The sequence below is a fragment of the Grammomys surdaster genome, unplaced genomic scaffold (assembly GCF_004785775.1).
Source record: "Grammomys surdaster isolate TR1022 unplaced genomic scaffold, NIH_TR_1.0 126178, whole genome shotgun sequence".
In the NCBI taxonomy this organism is placed as follows: domain Eukaryota; kingdom Metazoa; phylum Chordata; class Mammalia; order Rodentia; family Muridae; genus Grammomys; species Grammomys surdaster.
In genome coordinates this window covers 8,652,453-8,671,544 of record NW_021620984.1, presented here as the reverse complement: position 1 = coordinate 8,671,544, position 19,092 = coordinate 8,652,453, and the positions used below count along the sequence as shown (strand labels likewise).

At 39.2% G+C, this 19,092-nt stretch overlaps 1 protein-coding gene across 11 annotated transcripts in view; it reads left to right on the top strand.

The window, feature by feature from the left end:
• The window catches only part of Sorbs2 (sorbin and SH3 domain containing 2), a 308,074-nt gene that overhangs the window by 274,062 nt on the left and 14,920 nt on the right, over positions 1 to 19,092 (top strand). For 8 of the 11 annotated variants that reach the window (XM_028757680.1, XM_028757681.1, XM_028757683.1 and 5 more), the window contains 5 exons: positions 5,815 to 5,903; positions 6,841 to 6,887; positions 9,502 to 9,616; positions 9,703 to 9,831; positions 11,778 to 11,978. In XM_028757680.1, the coding sequence (XP_028613513.1) occupies positions 5,815 to 5,903; positions 6,841 to 6,887; positions 9,502 to 9,616; positions 9,703 to 9,831; positions 11,778 to 11,978 (581 nt within the window). Of the gene's footprint in view, positions 1 to 985; positions 2,561 to 5,814; positions 5,904 to 6,840; positions 6,888 to 9,501; positions 9,617 to 9,702; positions 9,832 to 11,777; positions 11,979 to 19,092 lie in introns of all 11 variants that reach the window. The other 3 variants (XM_028757677.1, XM_028757679.1, XM_028757678.1) reach the window with 1 other exon arrangement.

Below are 19,092 nucleotides of genomic sequence, written 5' to 3'. Positions count from 1 at the left end.
CTTTTGAACCATAATCTATTGTCCCAGGAACATGCCAAATTTGGGGTCCCACAATCTCCTCCAGTGTCTGGGACTTAAAAGAAAATGAGGTTTAAATGCATGTAAAGCAAATGAGTTGTAACAGAAGTATTTGTGAAGGTAGACAGAGTCAGGTACACAAGACAACTGTTGCACTAAAACTGTTGCCATGCACTGGTTAAAGAGAAACAGTAGCCAGTCTGTATACAAAAGACACTGTTTAGATGACTGGTCTCTGGCGGGCGGGCAGCTAGCCCATCTCAGACCCAAGAAACTTTCAGAAAGTAATTTCTCCATCAACTAACACACCTTCGTTATAGTCTACTCATGCACACAAGCAAGTATCCTAAGTAACAAGTCAGTCATGAAATGCCATGGAGCCATCATTCTCAGATACAATCCAAAATGTAAAAGGATCCCGATAAATTTAAGTATTTTTCTTAAATCAACATCCTTTCCCATGTATTACATTATTAACTGAATGAATGAATTGCCAATATTTGGAGAATTTGGAGAGGATCTTAATTTATAAATTGTTAGAATAGAGACAGACAGAGAGAGAGAGAGAGAGAGAGAGAGAGAGAGAGAGAGAGAGAGAGAGAGAGAGAGAGAGAATGAATGCCGAATGCCATGCTGTTAGCTTTATAGATAGAATTGTGGTTTGGGCTTGCCATGCTGTCGAAAAGACAATTGAATTATGCAATAGAAATATGTTAGCTATACCAAGTGTATTTCATGTATGACTGTGTTCACTGTAATGTCTACAAAGTTGCACTGAAAAGTATTATCTTGCTTTAGCATCAAGCATCCTTCTGAAATTAAAGCTATGCGTGTTAAGGTGATCTATATTAAACCTACACTAACTGCCTTCTCTTTGCTGTGCTAATATTGACATGCTATCCTTTCTCTGCGAACCTTTTAACTTCTCCAAATGTCTTTCTCCTGCCACGCTGCTCTGGACTGAAAGGTGGGGATGATAGCAAAATGTGCCCGCCCCTTTGCAGTTACTCGGGGCTCAATGGCGCCCCCTCTGGTGAGTTAGAGTGCTGCGGAGCTTATAGACAGCATTTGGACGTCCCGGGAGACTCGCAAAGGGCCATCACTTTCAAGAATGGCTGGCAAATGGCCCGGCAAAATGCAGAGATCTGGAGTAGCACTGAAGAGACTGTTTCCCCCAAAATCAAATCACGTAGCTGTGATGATCTCCTGAATGACGACTGCGACAGCTTCCCAGACCCTAAAACCAAGTCAGAAAGTATGGGTTCTCTGTTATGTGAAGAAGACTCCAAAGAGAGCTGCCCCATGGGGTGGACTTCCCCCTACATACAGGAAGTGTGTGGAAACAGCAGATCTAGGCTCAAACACAGGTCAGCCCATAATGCCCCAGGCTTCCTCAAAATGTACAAGAAAATGCATCGCATCAACCGCAAGGATTTGATGAATTCAGAGGTCATTTGCTCCGTGAAATCCAGGATCCTGCAGTACGAGAAGGAGCAACAGCACAGGGGGCTGCTCCACGGATGGAGCCAGTCTTCCACCGAGGAGGTGCCCAGGGACGTGGTACCCACTCGCATTTCAGAGTTTGAAAAGCTGATTCAGAAGTCAAAGTCTATGCCCAATCTAGGAGATGAAATATTATCTCCCATAACCCTAGAGCCTCCACAAAATGGTTTGTGTCCCAAGAGGCGATTTTCTATTGAGTCTCTGCTGAATGAAGAAACTCAGGTTCGACACCCTTCTCAGGGTCAGCGAAGCTGCAAGTCTAATACCCTGGTGCCCATCCACATCGAGGTCACCAGCGACGAACAACCTAGAACACATGTGGAATTTTCCGACAGTGACCAAGATGGGGTTGTGTCTGACCACAGCGACTACGTTCATGTCGAAGGGTCATCCTTCTGTAGTGAAAGTGACTTCGACCACTTTTCATTCACATCCTCTGAAAGCTTCTACGGATCCAGCCATCACCATCACCACCACCATCACCGACACCTCATCAGCTCCTGCAAAGGCCGTTGCCCGGCTTCTTACACTCGATTCACCACAATGTTAAAACATGAAAGAGCTAAGCATGAAACTATTGACCGACCCAGAAGGCAAGAAATGGATCCTGGCCTATCTAAACTTGCATTTCTAGTCAGCCCCGTGCCTTTCCGAAGGAAAAAAATTTTGACTCCAAAAAAACAGACTGAACAAGCAAAATGCAAAGCCTCAGTAGTTGAGGCTTTGGACTCTGCCCTTAAAGACATTTGCGACCAAATAAAAGCTGAAAAGCGGAGAGGAAGCTTGCCAGACAACAGTATACTGCACAGACTTATCAGTGAACTGCTGCCACAGATTCCAGAAAGGAATTCATCTCTTAACGCTCTAAAAAGGAGCCCCATGCACCAGCCTTTCCACCCACTGCCTCAAGATGGTGCTATTCATTGTCCCCTGTACCAAAATGATTGTGGGAGAATGTCTCACAGTGCCTCTTTCCCAGACGTGGACACAACCAGCAACTACCACGCACAGGACTATGGTAGTGCACTGAGCCTCCAAGGTGGATGCGCTTTTCTTTCTTTTTCTCATGTGGCTCAGATCCCATCCTTTCGCTCATTTGTTTCTCCATCCTGCATCTCATCGCTCTTGAGCCGTGAGACCACGTGACGTCATTCTGTGTTGCCAAGCAAAGAGCTGTGTTGTGCAGGCGTGTCTGACTCGGTAGTTCTCATTTGCCTGTGTGATATTTGACATTCATGTGTTGGCTGAAAGTGATCATCCATTCACAAACATTTATTCACTTAAAAGAAAATTCAAATATGTCACTTATTTTTAGGATTAGAACAAGTAGGATATTGTAAAAAAAAAAAAAGAAAGAAAGAAAAGAAAAGAAAAGAAAAAGAAATGATAAAAATGAGAAATCTCCACATTCTGGAAGTCTGTATTTACTTAACACCAATGCCTTGAAGCATGCATCACAAACAGTAGATCCAAATGTTTTTAAAAGTAGGCTGTACAACTGGAAAACTTCAAATCAAGACATTCCAGAATCTAATTTCTAGCAAAAAATGGCCATTTTCTAATGGCCATCAGTTATCTAATACCCTAACATAATCACCTCTCAAATTCAAAAGAATGTATCAAGACAAAAACTATAATTCAATAGATGTATCCCTAAGATCTATTTGGGCTCATTAGGAATCAAAGCCAGAAGTTTCTCAGACTTTTCTTTGATTTCTATATTAACCTTAGAACACTATACTTATTCACTCAAAGAAGCTGGTCCCCACAAGTTATTTAATAACTCCCCCCATTTAAAGGACACAATTTGGATGGTATTCTGTGAATGTATCTTTAAGATATAGATATGATTTCTATGAACTTCATTTTCTTCGTTGTATTACTTGATTTACTCACTTCTGTTGGGATAATCTTATGCTGGAGTGTGAATTGGATTATGCTAAACATGATTCTTGAGTAAGTCCATTTTCACCACTAACACAAATGTTAGAAGGCAAATGACAATCTGAATGAGAGGTATTTACTGAAGTTAGCATAACCTTAAAACAGTGTGCATCGATACTTTTATCTAATTCTCAAGTGAATCTGTATAGGACACACATGTCATGAGGCTAGAGTAAATATTCCAGACTTGGGGGTGGGCTGTCAGCAGAGCAGCTTCATACACTGGCACTGCATTGTCCAATTGAAACCAACATGAGTCAATGGATTTGTATTATAGTAAGTGCTGTTTTACAATTGAGAAATTGAAGGGCAAAGAGGATAAAGTTTCTGAATATAACTCAGATTACAGTAACAGCAAGAGAATTCAAATCCCTATTAGCTAAAAATGTATGACATAAAATATAATTCCTAATGGCAAAAAAAACAAAATTGTTAATAACCACTGGAGAATTTTACTTATTGGTATTTACCTTCACTCTAATTTGTACTGTACAACATTCTGGAAAACAATAAATTAGAACAAACAGGGCTCAGTAGTTAAGAGCCCATGCTTACCTTCCAGAGGACTCAGGTTCAATTCCCAGTATGCACGTGGCAACTCACAACTGTCTATAACTCCAAACCCAGGGAAAGACTGCCATCAAATACACTGTACATACATGGTGCACAGACTTACATACAGACAAAAACCCATATACAAAAAATAACATAATATAAAAAGAATAGAATAATAGATAGAATAATGATTTAATAATATTAAGAGTATACTATTTCATTTACTTGATAAAATAATAAATTTCAAATTTAGAAATTTATAATCACTTCTATTTAAACGGAAACAAGTTGTAACCCAATTTTTTAACTACCTACTTCAATTATCTGATACCCTGATATATAGTATTATCAAAACATGAGTTTGAAGCATTGAAAAAATATATTATATGCATAAACAAAAATTATCTTGATAGTTTGTAATATTCAACATATTTATATTTGTTAAAGTGAGTAAATGTTTAAACTTTGACCCAGTTACACAAGTAAAATTCTATGATGCTGCCAGATACTTTCACACTTTTACTTACATCCCCCATGCAAATCACACAACTATGGTAGGTTTAAGAAACCAAGAGAGAGATTTGCAGTCATCACTTTTAAATGTAGCTATTTATAATTTGCTTTAGTGAGGACAAGACCTCACTATTTCATAAGCAATTTGGCAACTTCATATGAGGCTTTCTGGTTATCCTTTGTTTTCTAGAATAAATATTTTACTTTCTGATTAGTTGAACAATCTTGTACAAGGGAAAGTCATAAAAGGTATGGAATCTTAAGGCCAAATAAGTACTTACAAACAGTCATTCCACACACATTCATGAATGTACACACATGTATACACACATCCACACACACATACATGCATACACATGTGCACATGCACATATGCTTACACACACATACACACAACCACACAGGCACACACATGCATAAACACACATGCACACACATATACATGCTTGCACACACATATACACGCATGCACACATATACACATGCACACACACAAGCACCCACACTCCCCACACACACATGCATACATTCATGCATGTATACACATGCATATGCACATATACACACAACATGCATGCATGCACACACACTCACACATGCACACACATGCATGCACATACATGCATGTACACACATGCATAGTCGTGCACACACACGCATAATTCATGCATGCATACACATGCATACACACACATGCATGCACACACATTCACACACACATACATGCACATTTTCACACACATACATGCATGTACACACACATGCATGAATGCATGCACAGGCACACACACTGGGTGGAGTATGACTGTAGTCCTGTCATGTTCATACTCGTTCTTTTCATCATCACTTCTGAGATTGTACTTCACAATCATTTGTCTCTAGAAATGTGTTGTTTTTAAATTTTCCATTCTTTCTGTATCTTATAATAATTACATTTTGGAATCAAGAAGAATAGAAATATTAATCATGATAAATTTGGAGCATGAAAATCTCTATAACTGGGGATCATCTACACCAAAGATTGCAGTGTAATCAATTGGCAATAGGATATTTTATATGTGATTGGAATACTTGTTATTTGTGTATTTCTTCATTTTCAATATGTGTGTGTGTGTCTTATATCATTACTTTACAGTTACTTTTGAATTTTACATCCGTGTTCTCATCAATGATATCTCTCCAAATTTAGGGGTAAAATAATTGCCACCAGGGAAAGTGGCTAGCCAGTTTCCTTTCAATGAAGTGAAATCTCACTCTGTCTCCCCTTATCCCTTCCAACAGATCACGAGTCCCCAAGAAGTTATTCATCCACTCTGACTGACTTGGGAAGAAGTGTATCACGGGAACGAAGAGGAACTCCAGAAAAAGAGGTATTTAGTTGTATTGGACTGTTTTCTTGACCTGGTACTCATGAACTAATAGAGTTCTAATTGGCCGCCTTTGTGTGTGTGACGGTGGTGGTGGGGTGTGATCTGTACAAGTACTTTTGTTGGAGAATACTCCTGAAAATAGGTACAGACTTTTATCAATCCAGTTCCTGTAGCATTGACATGTTCTCATACACCAGTGACTCCTGCTCCATCACCCTCAGCCAGAGCCGGAGCATCTATTCCTAATTGCCTTGGAAGTCAGGAGGGCTTTGTCAGCTTCTGAGATAGCCTGTGCGACCCTTATGCAGTCAGAATTTGTCCAGGTTTCTTGATGCTCACTAGAATCACAGGGGAAGAAAAATGGGGTGAAGGAATTGCTGATCAGTGGGAAGAGCTGATGTCACTAGCTACATGGTACGTTGTACCTCAGGTAGATTCATGGGCCCAAGAGTTTGAGGGCAGGCATGAGTATTACCTCACAACTAAAAGATAAGCCAGGGGATTCCTCAACCCCCCATTTCCATATTTTTGACAAACCTCTTGGAAACTGGGCTACTTCTTGGATAGTCAGTATCTAGTGAAGAATATAATAACTTCTTTTTATGTCTTTTCTTATGACTCAGGCAGACTAGTGTAAATCCATAGAAGTTAGAGCATCTAGCCCTCCACAAATGTCTGTTTGTAGTATTCAGAAATGGCACACGTGGGACAGACTCCTTCATGGGCATTTTATTGTGTTATGCCATTAATCTACTTTTGTTCCTAAAGCTAAGCCTGATGATGAAATCAGCTATATTTCTACCGTTCTGAGGGTAGCACTAACCCATACATTTGTAACTTGCACGGATTACTTAAATTACATGTGTTTTATAGTCCTTATGTGAAATCTTAAAATCTTTCAAATTGGGGCAAAACATTTACCTTCTTTTTTTTTCAGAAACTGCCTGCAAAAGCTGTCTACGATTTCAAAGCTCAGACATCTAAGTAAGTGGAATAAAAATTCACTATGTGTTTGAATTTCATTTTTACTATTGTGAGGTATGTGTGTATGTCTGTGAATGAGTGTGCTACAAATAAGACCCAACTCTCAATTCTATATTACTCTAATCAGCTAGCTCCTTTAGAATTACTAATGGACAGGATAATTCATTTTCAAGTTCAGCTGTGAATCGCCAACTCTTAAATCCCATCAGTTACATGAGTGATGCACAATGAATTCAGAGGGGAATCGGCGGGAAACAAGAAGAGTATTTGTTTCTATAAATTTTTCTGTTAAGAATTAAGTTTTCTAAAAGCGATAGGGAGTAATTATTCCTACCCAGTGAGAGGAACTTGAGGGCATTTGTCTGTCCAGCTACATCAAGAACGGTTAGTAGCATGAACAAGAACACCTGCACAGAGAGGGCCCGGCAGAGAAAGCTTCATCTCCCAACACTCAAAGCTTAGAGATTCCTAGGAGAGCCCACTCCTGTCCTGTCTGTGGTGAGTGCTGATGTTTTCACAGTCCTGGGCTGCTTTCCTGTTTCTTTGGGGACTTCTTCATCCAAAAGACAAGGCACGAAAATGAGGGAGGTTAATGTGAAGCACACAATAGAGATCTATATATCTCCTTCAAAAGCATGTCACCCTCCCCATCACCATAGAAATCTTCCCATGGATTCACCTCAAAGTTCCCATCACAACCTCACAGCAGTGCTTAGGTGGGGCCTTGGTGGAGCATTTGAGACACAAACTATACCATAACAATCATTGTGTTTCTTCTGCACTTCAGGCATGGTGTTGATTCTTTGTAAGGTATTGTGAAAAAACTATATAAACTATATCTATTTTATTTGTACTTTGTGACAAGCCATCAAAATTTTTCCTAAGTACATATCATAACAGAGTCTATAACACAGGAAAGATGTCAGCCTAGGGCTCAAAAGGTGTTCCAGGTGTTCTGGAAGGTATACAGGATGTTAAGAGGGAAAGGGGGAACAGGATAAGAAAAGAGAGAGGATTGATTTGATCAAAACACATTCTATACATGTATAAAGTTTTCAAACAGTAAGTTGAAAACTAAGTCTAAGTGTGAAAAAGCCCACAAGACTCAGAGCCGGTGAGACAGCTCGGGGGGTAAAGGCTCTTGGCATCAAGCCTGACAACCTGATCCTTTCTTTCTATATAATGGAAAGAACCAGCATCTATGAGTTGTCTTCTGATCTCCACACATGGTGACATGTGGGTGCCCACATATACATATGTGCACATACACAAACACACACATATATGCAAAATAAGTAATAAAATACAAACAAGCTTCAAAGAGAAGATGACACACATCACAGAGAACAGGGCCAGGAATGACTGGACCACTGCTCGTAAATCATCCCACGTGCTCACCCTATTCACGGACCCCATTCTTCTCTGGAGATCCCTGATCTAGAGTCGGGGAATCTTGCTCTCCCACGTTGCTATTACCGTAAGGGAAAGGCCATGGTACTACCTGCCTGTACCATCCCGACTTTCACAGAGAGCAAGTGTGTATCTACCTAAACTAATACAATCTGTGTGAGCTTTTCCCATCAAAGCCAAGAAGGAAGTGGGTCGGTTGGTTTATCCTATGAACAGAGCTGTCTTATTATAGCTTAATGATCCTCCTCTTGTTCTGTTCTCAGAAGACATAAAGGGAACATCTGCCACCTCCATTACAGTTCTATATTTGACACAAAAATCAGAGTGATGGGCAACTTGTGTAACTTTCAAGGCTCATAAACCCAACCATCTTTGGAAACTGTAGAAGAAGCCAATTTTAGTTCTTTTACATTAGGAGATGTGAATGCTTTTGTGTGTAATATGAACACACACATGTATACATACATGTGTATATGTTTTAAATACATATTCGTTTAAAGCTATTTATTATTCAATAAGCTCACCTGTAATAATTATAAAAACTACACCTAAGTAACTCACCCAAGAAAATGTCTCAGTTGTAGATAGGAGAAGGAAGAGATGACTTCTCATTTCCCATAGGGTCCACAATAGCCAGCAGTTTAAAATGCAATAAAAATACAGCAAATTATCAAAATGGGACTCTAGCTCTGACATGAGGAACAGAGTTTTGAAAACTGGAGAATAAGGCAATTTTCCCTTTACTGAATATATCCTGAACTTTAAATGAATATAGGACTTCACTATATTAAGTAGAAAGTATCTATACTCATATTAGAAGAAAAATTGCTTGCCTATAATTCCCATGTATATTCTAAAATTTTAAGTTGGTGATGTTTAGAAATGCCCCTGGTACAAGCCAAATTATTAAGTCATAAACATTACATATGACTATATACTAGCAAAGTAACAATAATATAGTCCCTCTTTCATATCATTGCACTGCAGGATATGATTTATACAAGGTGTGATCTATATACTTGCTCTTCAAAATCATTTCCAAGATTATATTAAGTGACTTCTTGAAATTCATAAGGAAAATCCTCATCTAACTAAACTTGGCAGATGTTTCTATGTGGGGAGTGTATTTATCAGATAAAGAATGTGAATCATAATACTAATTGATATTCATTCAGAAAGAGTCCATTAATCATGTCTCCTCCAGGGAGCTGTCATTTAAGAAAGGAGATACTGTCTACATCCTCAGGAAAATTGACCAAAACTGGTATGAGGGGGAGCACCACGGAAGAGTGGGCATTTTCCCAATCTCATACGTAGAGGTACGTCCTTTCTCCTCACATTCTGAAGGATGCTGTCCCAAAGGTTGTCACAAGTTTACGAAACCAACAGTTGTTCTCCTTTACAGAAACTAACACCCCCAGAAAAAGCGCAGCCTGCGAGACCACCACCCCCAGTCCAGCCTGGAGAGATTGGAGAAGCCATAGCCAAGTACAACTTCAATGCAGACACAAACGTGGAACTCTCCCTGCGAAAGGTAACCTGGATGTGCTCTTCATTGGGGTGTTTTCAGTGACTGTGCAGTTCTGAAGCCAAAATAGGTTACCTTCTTTACTAGAACATTCCAGGTTTTCTTTAGCTTCTACAAAAGACTTGAGACTGTTAAGGCTCACTGTTACCTCTGGTCCCTGTGACTCTTTCCTGTGAAACACAGAGTTCTGAGAGTCTATCCGTGACTTAGCCTAAGAATCATGACCCTGAGTCCCCTCCAAGGGGTGCCTCTACTGGAGCTAAGAAGTGCATGTGTGGAACCCTAAAAGGAGAGTGCATTTTAATTACAAGATTTCAAGGTATCTTTGTGTACTGCCTCATTACTCAGCTTTAAATAAGTATACCAATACTTACTTTTCTCTATCTTGGAATCAAGGAATGGTCCTAATGTAATGAGAATATTGACCTTTCTAGAAGCCTTTTTGAAGAGCTATCTATGCAATCCTGTTTCCTTGATCATTCTTCACTAAATCCTATGATGGATGCAAATTTCTCCAGCAAGCTATCCAGTACAAGAAATCTGTCTGGAAAAAAAAATCAAAAAGGAACTGTTTAATTTCCTTCCTTGTACAGTTCACGATAATAAATGAAGCACTGCTATCATTTGCTAAACAATGACATGTATATATTTGAGGCAACTAGGTCTCCACACAGCACAGAAAATATGGTAGTGTCACTTGGGGTAATCTAGAACATGCCGTGCCTGTGGATAGTTGGTAAACTGAGGGCGACTCAGGGCTGCAGCAGGCAGTCTAATTTTCTCCTTCTGTCCCTAGTTCTGCATCACCAGCAATCCTCTCCTCCTTTCCTTGCACACTACTTAGCCCAGAAGACCACACAGTGCCACACACAGTATACCATCTTCTTTGCCATACTTTAAAGGTTGGTCATTGTGTGAGATACCCCAGAAAAGCCTATCAATTGCCTGTTTTGGGCACATGAGAAAATCAGTTCAATTTGGAGAGATTCCCTTTTCTTCAGTATGTTCTGCTCGGTGAGTCACATTTTAAAAACTATCCAGCACTTTGAGTTGAAAAGCACTGAAGGAGGCTCCCTGCTGTGCTGAAGCTGATCAGTAGACATCACCACCATAACTATCAGATCCAGTTCTCCACAGTTCTATAGCACCTTCTGGCTGCACCTGCTGGGTTTGCCCTTTAACAGCAGCTTGCTGATTTGGTTCTGGCCCATGTGTGGTTTTGAGTAAGGAATTAGATAACGTTATTTGACATTGGTCTGCTCATTGTGATCATAGAAATGTCTACTATTGCAAAAGCTGAAGATTCTACTCAAATGCTTAGTGGGCAGAGTGGCATAGCCACTCAACATTTAGAAGGGATGCTGGGGTTGACCTGTCCTGATAAGACCCAATTGCTGCATTGCCCAATCCATGGCTATGGATATTCTCGGGTGCCATCTCTGCCTCCTCCTTTTCAGTCACTCTGTCACCTCTCAGGACAATGCAGATTAAAGAAGGAAAACAGCATGCCATCCAACATTGTGCCTTCCAGAAGATGGCTTCTGTGACCCATTTTAGACACTGTTTCTTCCACCTGCACATCCTCACGATGATTCAGTGGAGATTAGATGAGGCACCTGTCATGGATATGGAATCTTTCATACTATTTGCCTTTTGAGATAACTTCCACAAGTCATTTTACTTTGAACCAGCATGAAGTATATATAATCTCATTCCCATCATCCTTAGGACTCTAACGTCATGAATGGACAGTTAGCTTACATCTATGATGACAATCTATGCTTTTCTAATAAACACTGGGACCTTGCTCACATTCTTCTGATCAAGCAAAAACCAGAGGTATACAACTTTTCCAAATAGAAAACTACTGTTTTATCAGAAAACAATGAGTTATAAGTTTTTTATATCATTGTGTCTCTACGTATAATGCATTTTCCCAACGCTCATTCCAGGGCGACAGGATTATTCTTCTTAAAAGAGTTGATCAAAACTGGTACGAAGGTAAAATCCCAGGAACCAACAGACAAGGCATCTTCCCTGTCTCCTACGTAGAAGTTGTCAAAAGGAACACAAAAGGTCCTGAGGATTACCCTGACCCTCCTCTACCCCACAGCTACTCCAGTGATAGAATCTACAGTCTAAGCTCCAATAAGGTAAGAAGCCATTCCATCATGCTACCTCTGTACTTGGGATCTCAGAATGTCATAATCAGTAGGCGATTTGGGGGATGTCAGACCATCATATCTACTGAAAAGAAACAAATTCATATATTCATATACATGAGTTGCAGGTTAGAAAATATAATTTTCCTCAAGTAGGTGCTGGCATTAAAAACTTAATGTTCATTTTTGTTAATTCCATTTTCAAGTTAAAGTCTATAAAGAGAGAGAAAATGTTAGTATCATCAACCTTTCTTGACACATCTCAATATTTCTGTGTATATAAATTACACATATACAGATATATACATATATATAGTATATCTAATCATTATATTTACTAGGTATATAATATTCTATGAAAGTCTTAAGGTATTTTCTTCATAGACAGCCTAAGGCATTATATTTAATTTAAGGCCTATGATTCCATTATTAGTTTAAATATGATAATTAGAAATAGTCAGTTTTTATTATTTTTGGGGGCCACAAATTCCACTGTTTCACCTAAGCTGGCAGCTGAAGATGATTGATTCTCTTTCTCAATACAATCTAGAAAGAGCTTCCCCTCCTGAACTGGTCCATTAGATCAAGGCTACCCTCCAACTTCCCTTATCTCCCAATTTTCCCCTCACTTTTCTATTGAATTAGAAGATATCTTATGGATGTATATATGGGTTTCTTTCTACTTTACAATTATTTTAAAATATAAAAATGTAAAGCACCAGTGAAATTATTTCCAAAATATTATCAAATGCCTCCCAACAATGAAAGTGGTGTATTCGGTTGTAGGTTATGCTGTTGAGCTCAGGGCAAGGATGTAGATAACAGACCACTAACACTGTGAAAATGTGAAGTCAAGGTTACCATCAGACAGTGTCCCAGGAGTCTAAACCACCCTACCTACGTGAAAGACCTATGAATCTATCTCAATTGAGATATTTTCCTTTAAAAGTCAAGGTTTGACATTTTATTAATTCTAATCCTCTTCAAAAACTAGGTTTTAGTCATGAGTAATTACCATACATCCTCTTGCACTGGATAACTGAGCAGTTTGCACCAGTTTGATATTGAAGTTTCCAGAATTTAACGTTTAGAAGCCAATATCCTTCCTTCAGTAGTCTCTGTTGATAATGGAAAAAGAATCTTCACCCATCCACATATGTTTTACCCACAATCCATTGATCTTAAGAGAACTTTCAGATAACCCTCAAGTCACTGAACCTTTAAACAGATGCAGAAGAGAAAACCATGTATCTTTAAATGCTTACTTGGCACTGAAGAACTTCTCCCATATGCTCTAATTAACAATGGCAAGCAAATATTTTAAATCAGTATTTTTGTTTTTTTTCCTGAATACGTTTTAAGTGGAATTCATGGTTTGTGTTATAATACTGCATTTTACATAGAAGAATCTACAAATACCAAATTTTAATACAGGAATGTACAAGTTTCACTAGTAACTAATCGTCTTGTTCTTACTGCTGAAAAAAATAAAACAACTTTATGTCGATAATTTGAAAGAAATTCTAGTTTCATATCAGCTGGCTATCTATCCTATGATGCCATTGGCTTAATGAAGGAAATTTCTGTAGTGGTGCGCTGGTCAATTTCAGGAAAAAAATGTATTTTTAAATAGTGAAAGATACAAAAGCAGAAAAAGATAAACCTCCTATTTTCTAACTGGTATTTACAAATAGAGAAAGGAATGCATTGATAACTTTTGAATCATTCTTTGGCAAATTCAAATCACATAGCTTGATGTATTTCTATTTTGAGAAAGGCTCAAATATAAGATTATTTCCTATTTTGGTACAACAGAATCCAATTCTAATCCTTTTAATATAAAATAACTTCAACTTTGTACTATAACTACATTTTGTGATATAGGTACTACTTAATCAAAATTAACATTTAATTTTAGTATTATGAAGTCCATTTTAAAACTTTTGCTCTTGTGGCCCTTTAACAAGAACAGAGGTGACATGGGGGCAGTAACAGTGATGTCAGCAGTAGCAGATAGCAGTAGATACTACAGTTGTGATGACCACAGTTAAATTTAGATATTTCTCATACACATAGCATTTCTGTCCACATGAGAGAAAAACAAAAGTATTCATCTTGAGTTACTATCAATTTCACTCATTCCCAAAATCTAATCACTAAGATCAACCCTAACATTTCTGTGTTTGTTCCCAGAAGTGTAAAAAAGAATGTTAGCCAGTAAGAGAACTAATAGACTATCAGATGAAAATTCATCTTAGGGCCAATGTGGCTTTCAATCCATCACAAAACACGTGTACAGTATGACTTCGTGTCAGTGGCTAAGCAGACTTAGATCCTATATGAAGATGCTCACATGGTTGTGTTATACGTGGTGCTGTTCATGATACCCCGTGATGAGACTGTCATATTTCCTTTAAAATGTAAATAAGTTCCACTGGTGCCCCTTCCTACAAGAGGACACTTTTAGTCAATCATTCATTGGGAAATACTGTGCACTTGGACATAGTGAAGGGCAAGGCTTCCCTTGGTTGATGTGTGAAGGGTTATCCTAAACAGTCAACCAGAATGTGCATCTCCAGTGACCTTTTCTGAGAGACTTTTCCTCACAAGCTAAAGTCAAGTATCTAGAAAGCACTAACTTAAAGGTCATCCTGCTAGCCTCTTTCATGGCCCTTATATGCATAGCCTGTAGCATTGATTTTCCTCGTACAGTGAGGGAAGAGCACTATATATCATAATTACTAGGCAGGCTCTTTAGAAGTACTTCTTTTGAATTTGCACTTGTTGTTTAATTAAAATATTCAAATTATATCAATAATATTAAAATATAAAGCATGATATTTTGACTTCCCAAGATCCAGTTTTATAAAGTACATTCCTTGGGCTTACCTAAACTATCTCACTTAGAAGATGGGCCCGCGTGGCCATCTCCTGTCCTCTTTGGTGTGAACATTTACTTTGGAGATGTTTGAAACTTTCAATCGGTGATTACACAAGATTGGTTTCATTCGGATCCTGGGCCTCTGTGATTAAGAAATATATTTTAGCATTTATTCCCTTAGACATATGTTCATTTATGCTAAGTCTAAAATGCTTTGTGCCCCATAAATGGGACAACTGTGAAAACCCGAGAGTGGACACCTCTGTGGGGAGGGGAAATGGTCAATCAATTCAGAGAGTAAAACAAAACTTAGTTATTAGATATCCCCAGATATACTTGAAATATAGACAAGAGTCCACACAGCCTCAGAGAAGTGGATTAATAGCAAGCCTTTTAGGACTTCATTGCCTGCCCTCATGATGTCCATGAAGCTCTCTCTATCTTCCCTTTGGATGCTGGTATCTTCCAGAACTGAGAGCATTTGGTTGCTCGCATAAGGTTTACAGTTAGCCTAAATGGTTTTATGGGTTTAAATTTTGAATAACTTCTCCCCATCTAGAAATTTTCCAACTGTCTTCTATCTATGTCTGTGCTACAGCCTAAAATTTTATTCATCACCGCACCTCTGCCATCGCATTTTCATGTGTTATTATTTTCTTTGTCTGTTTTACTTCATAACTCCTGATCATTTATAAGTTGGCTTCCAGTGAACACACCTGTCTTCCCATGTACAATGCTATGCCTGGCCCAGAGAAAAGAGCCATCCAGGGAACTGCCCAAGCATGTCTATCCCTGACAGAAGGGTGTCCACCAGCAAACTCATTGGCTCCAACACCATCATCTTTCCTCGACAACTTCCTGATTGAATTAGAGAAGTTTAATGCTTTAGCCTTACCATCTGACCAGGACAAACCGAACATCCTAAACCAGGTCATCCTTGAAATTAAGGAGGAGCCCTCTCCTCTTCCTCTCTCGCTGCCTCCAGCCTCTGTACCAGACGAATCCCCTCCCTGCCTATCACCTTCTCCCCACTCAAGTACCACTTCAACCGAGGCCCAGACTGCCAACACGAGGCCCAGAGATCACACGAAGGACACTCAAAGCAAATTCATAGATTTGAATAAAAAGAGAAGGGGTTTTTCAGACCCTACCAAGATCCTTGAAGCCCTAGGTGATAAATTTGTGGCCTCTGCATGTACCAACGTGGGTGCCTTGCCTGTAACTCTTCCTGTCATTGGAGAGGAAGATGAGGACAGCTATGAGGGGCTTTCATACCAAAGATGGCTGCCAGGATCTCAAGAACAAGATGTCATGTGGTATGACCCCAGCAGTACAGAGATGACACCACAACTGTACATCAAGGAGGAAGAAGAGGAGGATGAGAATCCAGACTGCTTAACATATTCACTAGGCATTCCCACATATCCTAGGAGCCCCAAGGAAGACAGCAATGCAGCCAAAACCAGTAATGAGGTATCTAATTTTGCCTAGTTACTGGGGACTAATCAGTTATACAGAAGAGTTAATAATATTAGTAAATACCTACATCTGACCCTGTCATAGTAAGCTTCTTTATGAGGAGTATATGTATTGGAAATTCTGGGGTAGAAGGCTAGGCAAGCACAACATAGTTTATTACAATGATGGGAATACCCCAATCTCCCATTATCCCTTTGTCACTACAACTCCAACTTTTATATACTTAAGTTTACTTGTCCTTTTGATATTTTAATGTTAATAATGATAACTAATCATTAGCTCATAGTGTCAGACCCCGTTCTCAGAACCCAACATCTCTAATTTTCAAAACCCAGAGAGCCTAGGAAACATGGTTAACTTCGCTTTAGTGATGAAGAAATAGATAGATAAACAGGCTTGTCTAATTCCAAGATGAACAAACAATCCCCCTTGATGTGATGGCAGTCTGCAGAACAGAACAACGAAGTAAATAAAGTAAAGTGTCAAAAATAAAATAGTTCTCCCACCCCCGTTTGACTCTCCTGGGAGAGTTGTTCCCTTGAGGTCACAGCTGCTTGGAGTCTGGGACCTTAGCCAGTAGTTTCCATCAATATAGGAAGGGAGTGGCCTGAACCATAAGTTCACGAATTTCTCTCTTTAAAAGTAAACTAGTTGCTCTCTCAAATGCAAATTATCTAAATTCAAGAGCAAGTATGATTATCTATAAATTATGAAACCGTTAAATCAAAAAGTAAAAGTTGGTAGCATACTAAGTCATGGTGATATTGCATGTCATTTCCTTCCATGATTCTTCTATCTCTAAATAACTAGCCATGACTTTATAGAAAAGAAACTTGCAGCTTAGTGACACAGAAAATTCAGTATAATAAACCAAGCGTGCAGCTAAGTATCTCATTTAAACATCGGATTTTTTTTTCCCTTCAATAGTACCATCTGGAAGGTGTAATTGGACATTAGAACAGGTTTTACTTATAGGATGTGCTATCTACTTGTTTCTGAAAGGATCTTAGGCATAGCATCTATCCTTCTAAGGTTAGCAAGGTTCTATGCTTCAAGAAGTCCCAACTCCCCTAGCTATGTGACTATTTACCTTATGTTAGCCTACCTTACAAGCAAATTAAGTGTCATTGCAGAGTTTTAGGTACCTTACTGCCTTCATGTTGAAGAGGGAAAAAAATGCCCTCACAGACAGACTAGTAGAACACAGACATTAACAACCACCTACATTCCCCAAATCATTCCCATTGAGATTTTGAAATCAAAATTTAAAGTGCTTTCAAAGCAAAAAAACAAAAAAAAAACCACCATAAATATCACTTTTCCCCAGATATTCTACAACTTTAAAGTTATTAGATGTGGAAGGTACTCTTAAGATTATGTCCCTTCATTTGGACACAAGCATAATCACATCTTGTCTTTCCTCAACATTTAAGCCACCTTCATTTGCCTCGGGAGATCGAACTGCTACGCCTTTCCCCAGCTGTCTGTTCCCTTCCCCTCCATTTCCTTCTCCTCTGGCCTCTGTCTCTGACCTGGCCTGTGAGCGTTTACAGCCTACCCGGCCCTCCTCACCTCCTCTCCTCCCCAAATACCCTTATCAACAGGAGATACATTCACCAAAATCAAAGGTAATTGCATCTTGAGTGTGGTTCAACTTATAGCATGTCTCTCCGTGATGTTCAGTAGGTGTGTGCGTCTGGATTCATGCCATCTTACAAGATCTAAAAAGTTATGGAAACCGTGACTGCTAACTCTTAACATCATCAGCATGGCCTCCACCCCACAATTTAAGAGTCAAAACTGCATAGCAACCGTACCCATATTGAGAAGGGAAACAAATGAAAACTTGCCTCATAATCCGAGGTGACCATTAGATTGTTTTAAGCTTTGAGTCAGCCTGGGAGCTATCACATTCAAAGGCTAAGTTTAGTACATTCCTCAGTAGACATGATGCCTTCCATCATTTCATCCATTGGCAGGTTCACAATGCCCAAGACCAGAGTGGTCCTCGGATTTACTTGTCTAGAGCCCCACTCTCTCATAGGACACACTTTGGTGTTGACTGTGGAGCATCCATCTCTGATACTTGAAGCTCAGCAGCCCAGCTGGTACTTAACTCTTTCCCTAGGATTCTCACTTTCTTATAAATTAATAATTGGTCTTAGAAGGCAATATTGATAATTCAAGATGAAATCAGAAAGCAATATTAACAATCCAACACGAAATCTCTCTATCACAGAAATGTTTTGATTCCAGAGCGAGCGAGCGCAGTCTCAAAACCTTTCTCTTCAGACTTCAAATAAAAATTCAGCCCCAATTTTCATCTTTTGAAAGTGAACCAAGAACCTCTGTAGATCAAGAAGGAGTTAAGGTTCTAACACAACCGCGTTTCCATAGCGGTGAGCGCCCATCCACAAATCCCCACCACCATCAGACAACAGAGCCTATCTGTGATACTGCTCTACATCTGAAAAGAGACCTTGGGAAGAAAGGATAACCTGCTCTAAAGGACCAATTTTTCTCTGTTCTTTGAGTTTTCATCTTAGCTAGCAAGAGATAATTTAGAACTTTTAAGAACTACAACGCTTGGATCGTGTCTAATCAAAGCTAAGAGGTGCCTTTTAGCATGCTGTCTGTGATTTGACTTCCAAAGCAAACATACTTACTCCTTGCCTCCTGTAACATTCATCAGCTCTGATGCTTAATCAGTACTTGAGAAAGTACCTCTAGATCAACAGCCCTCAA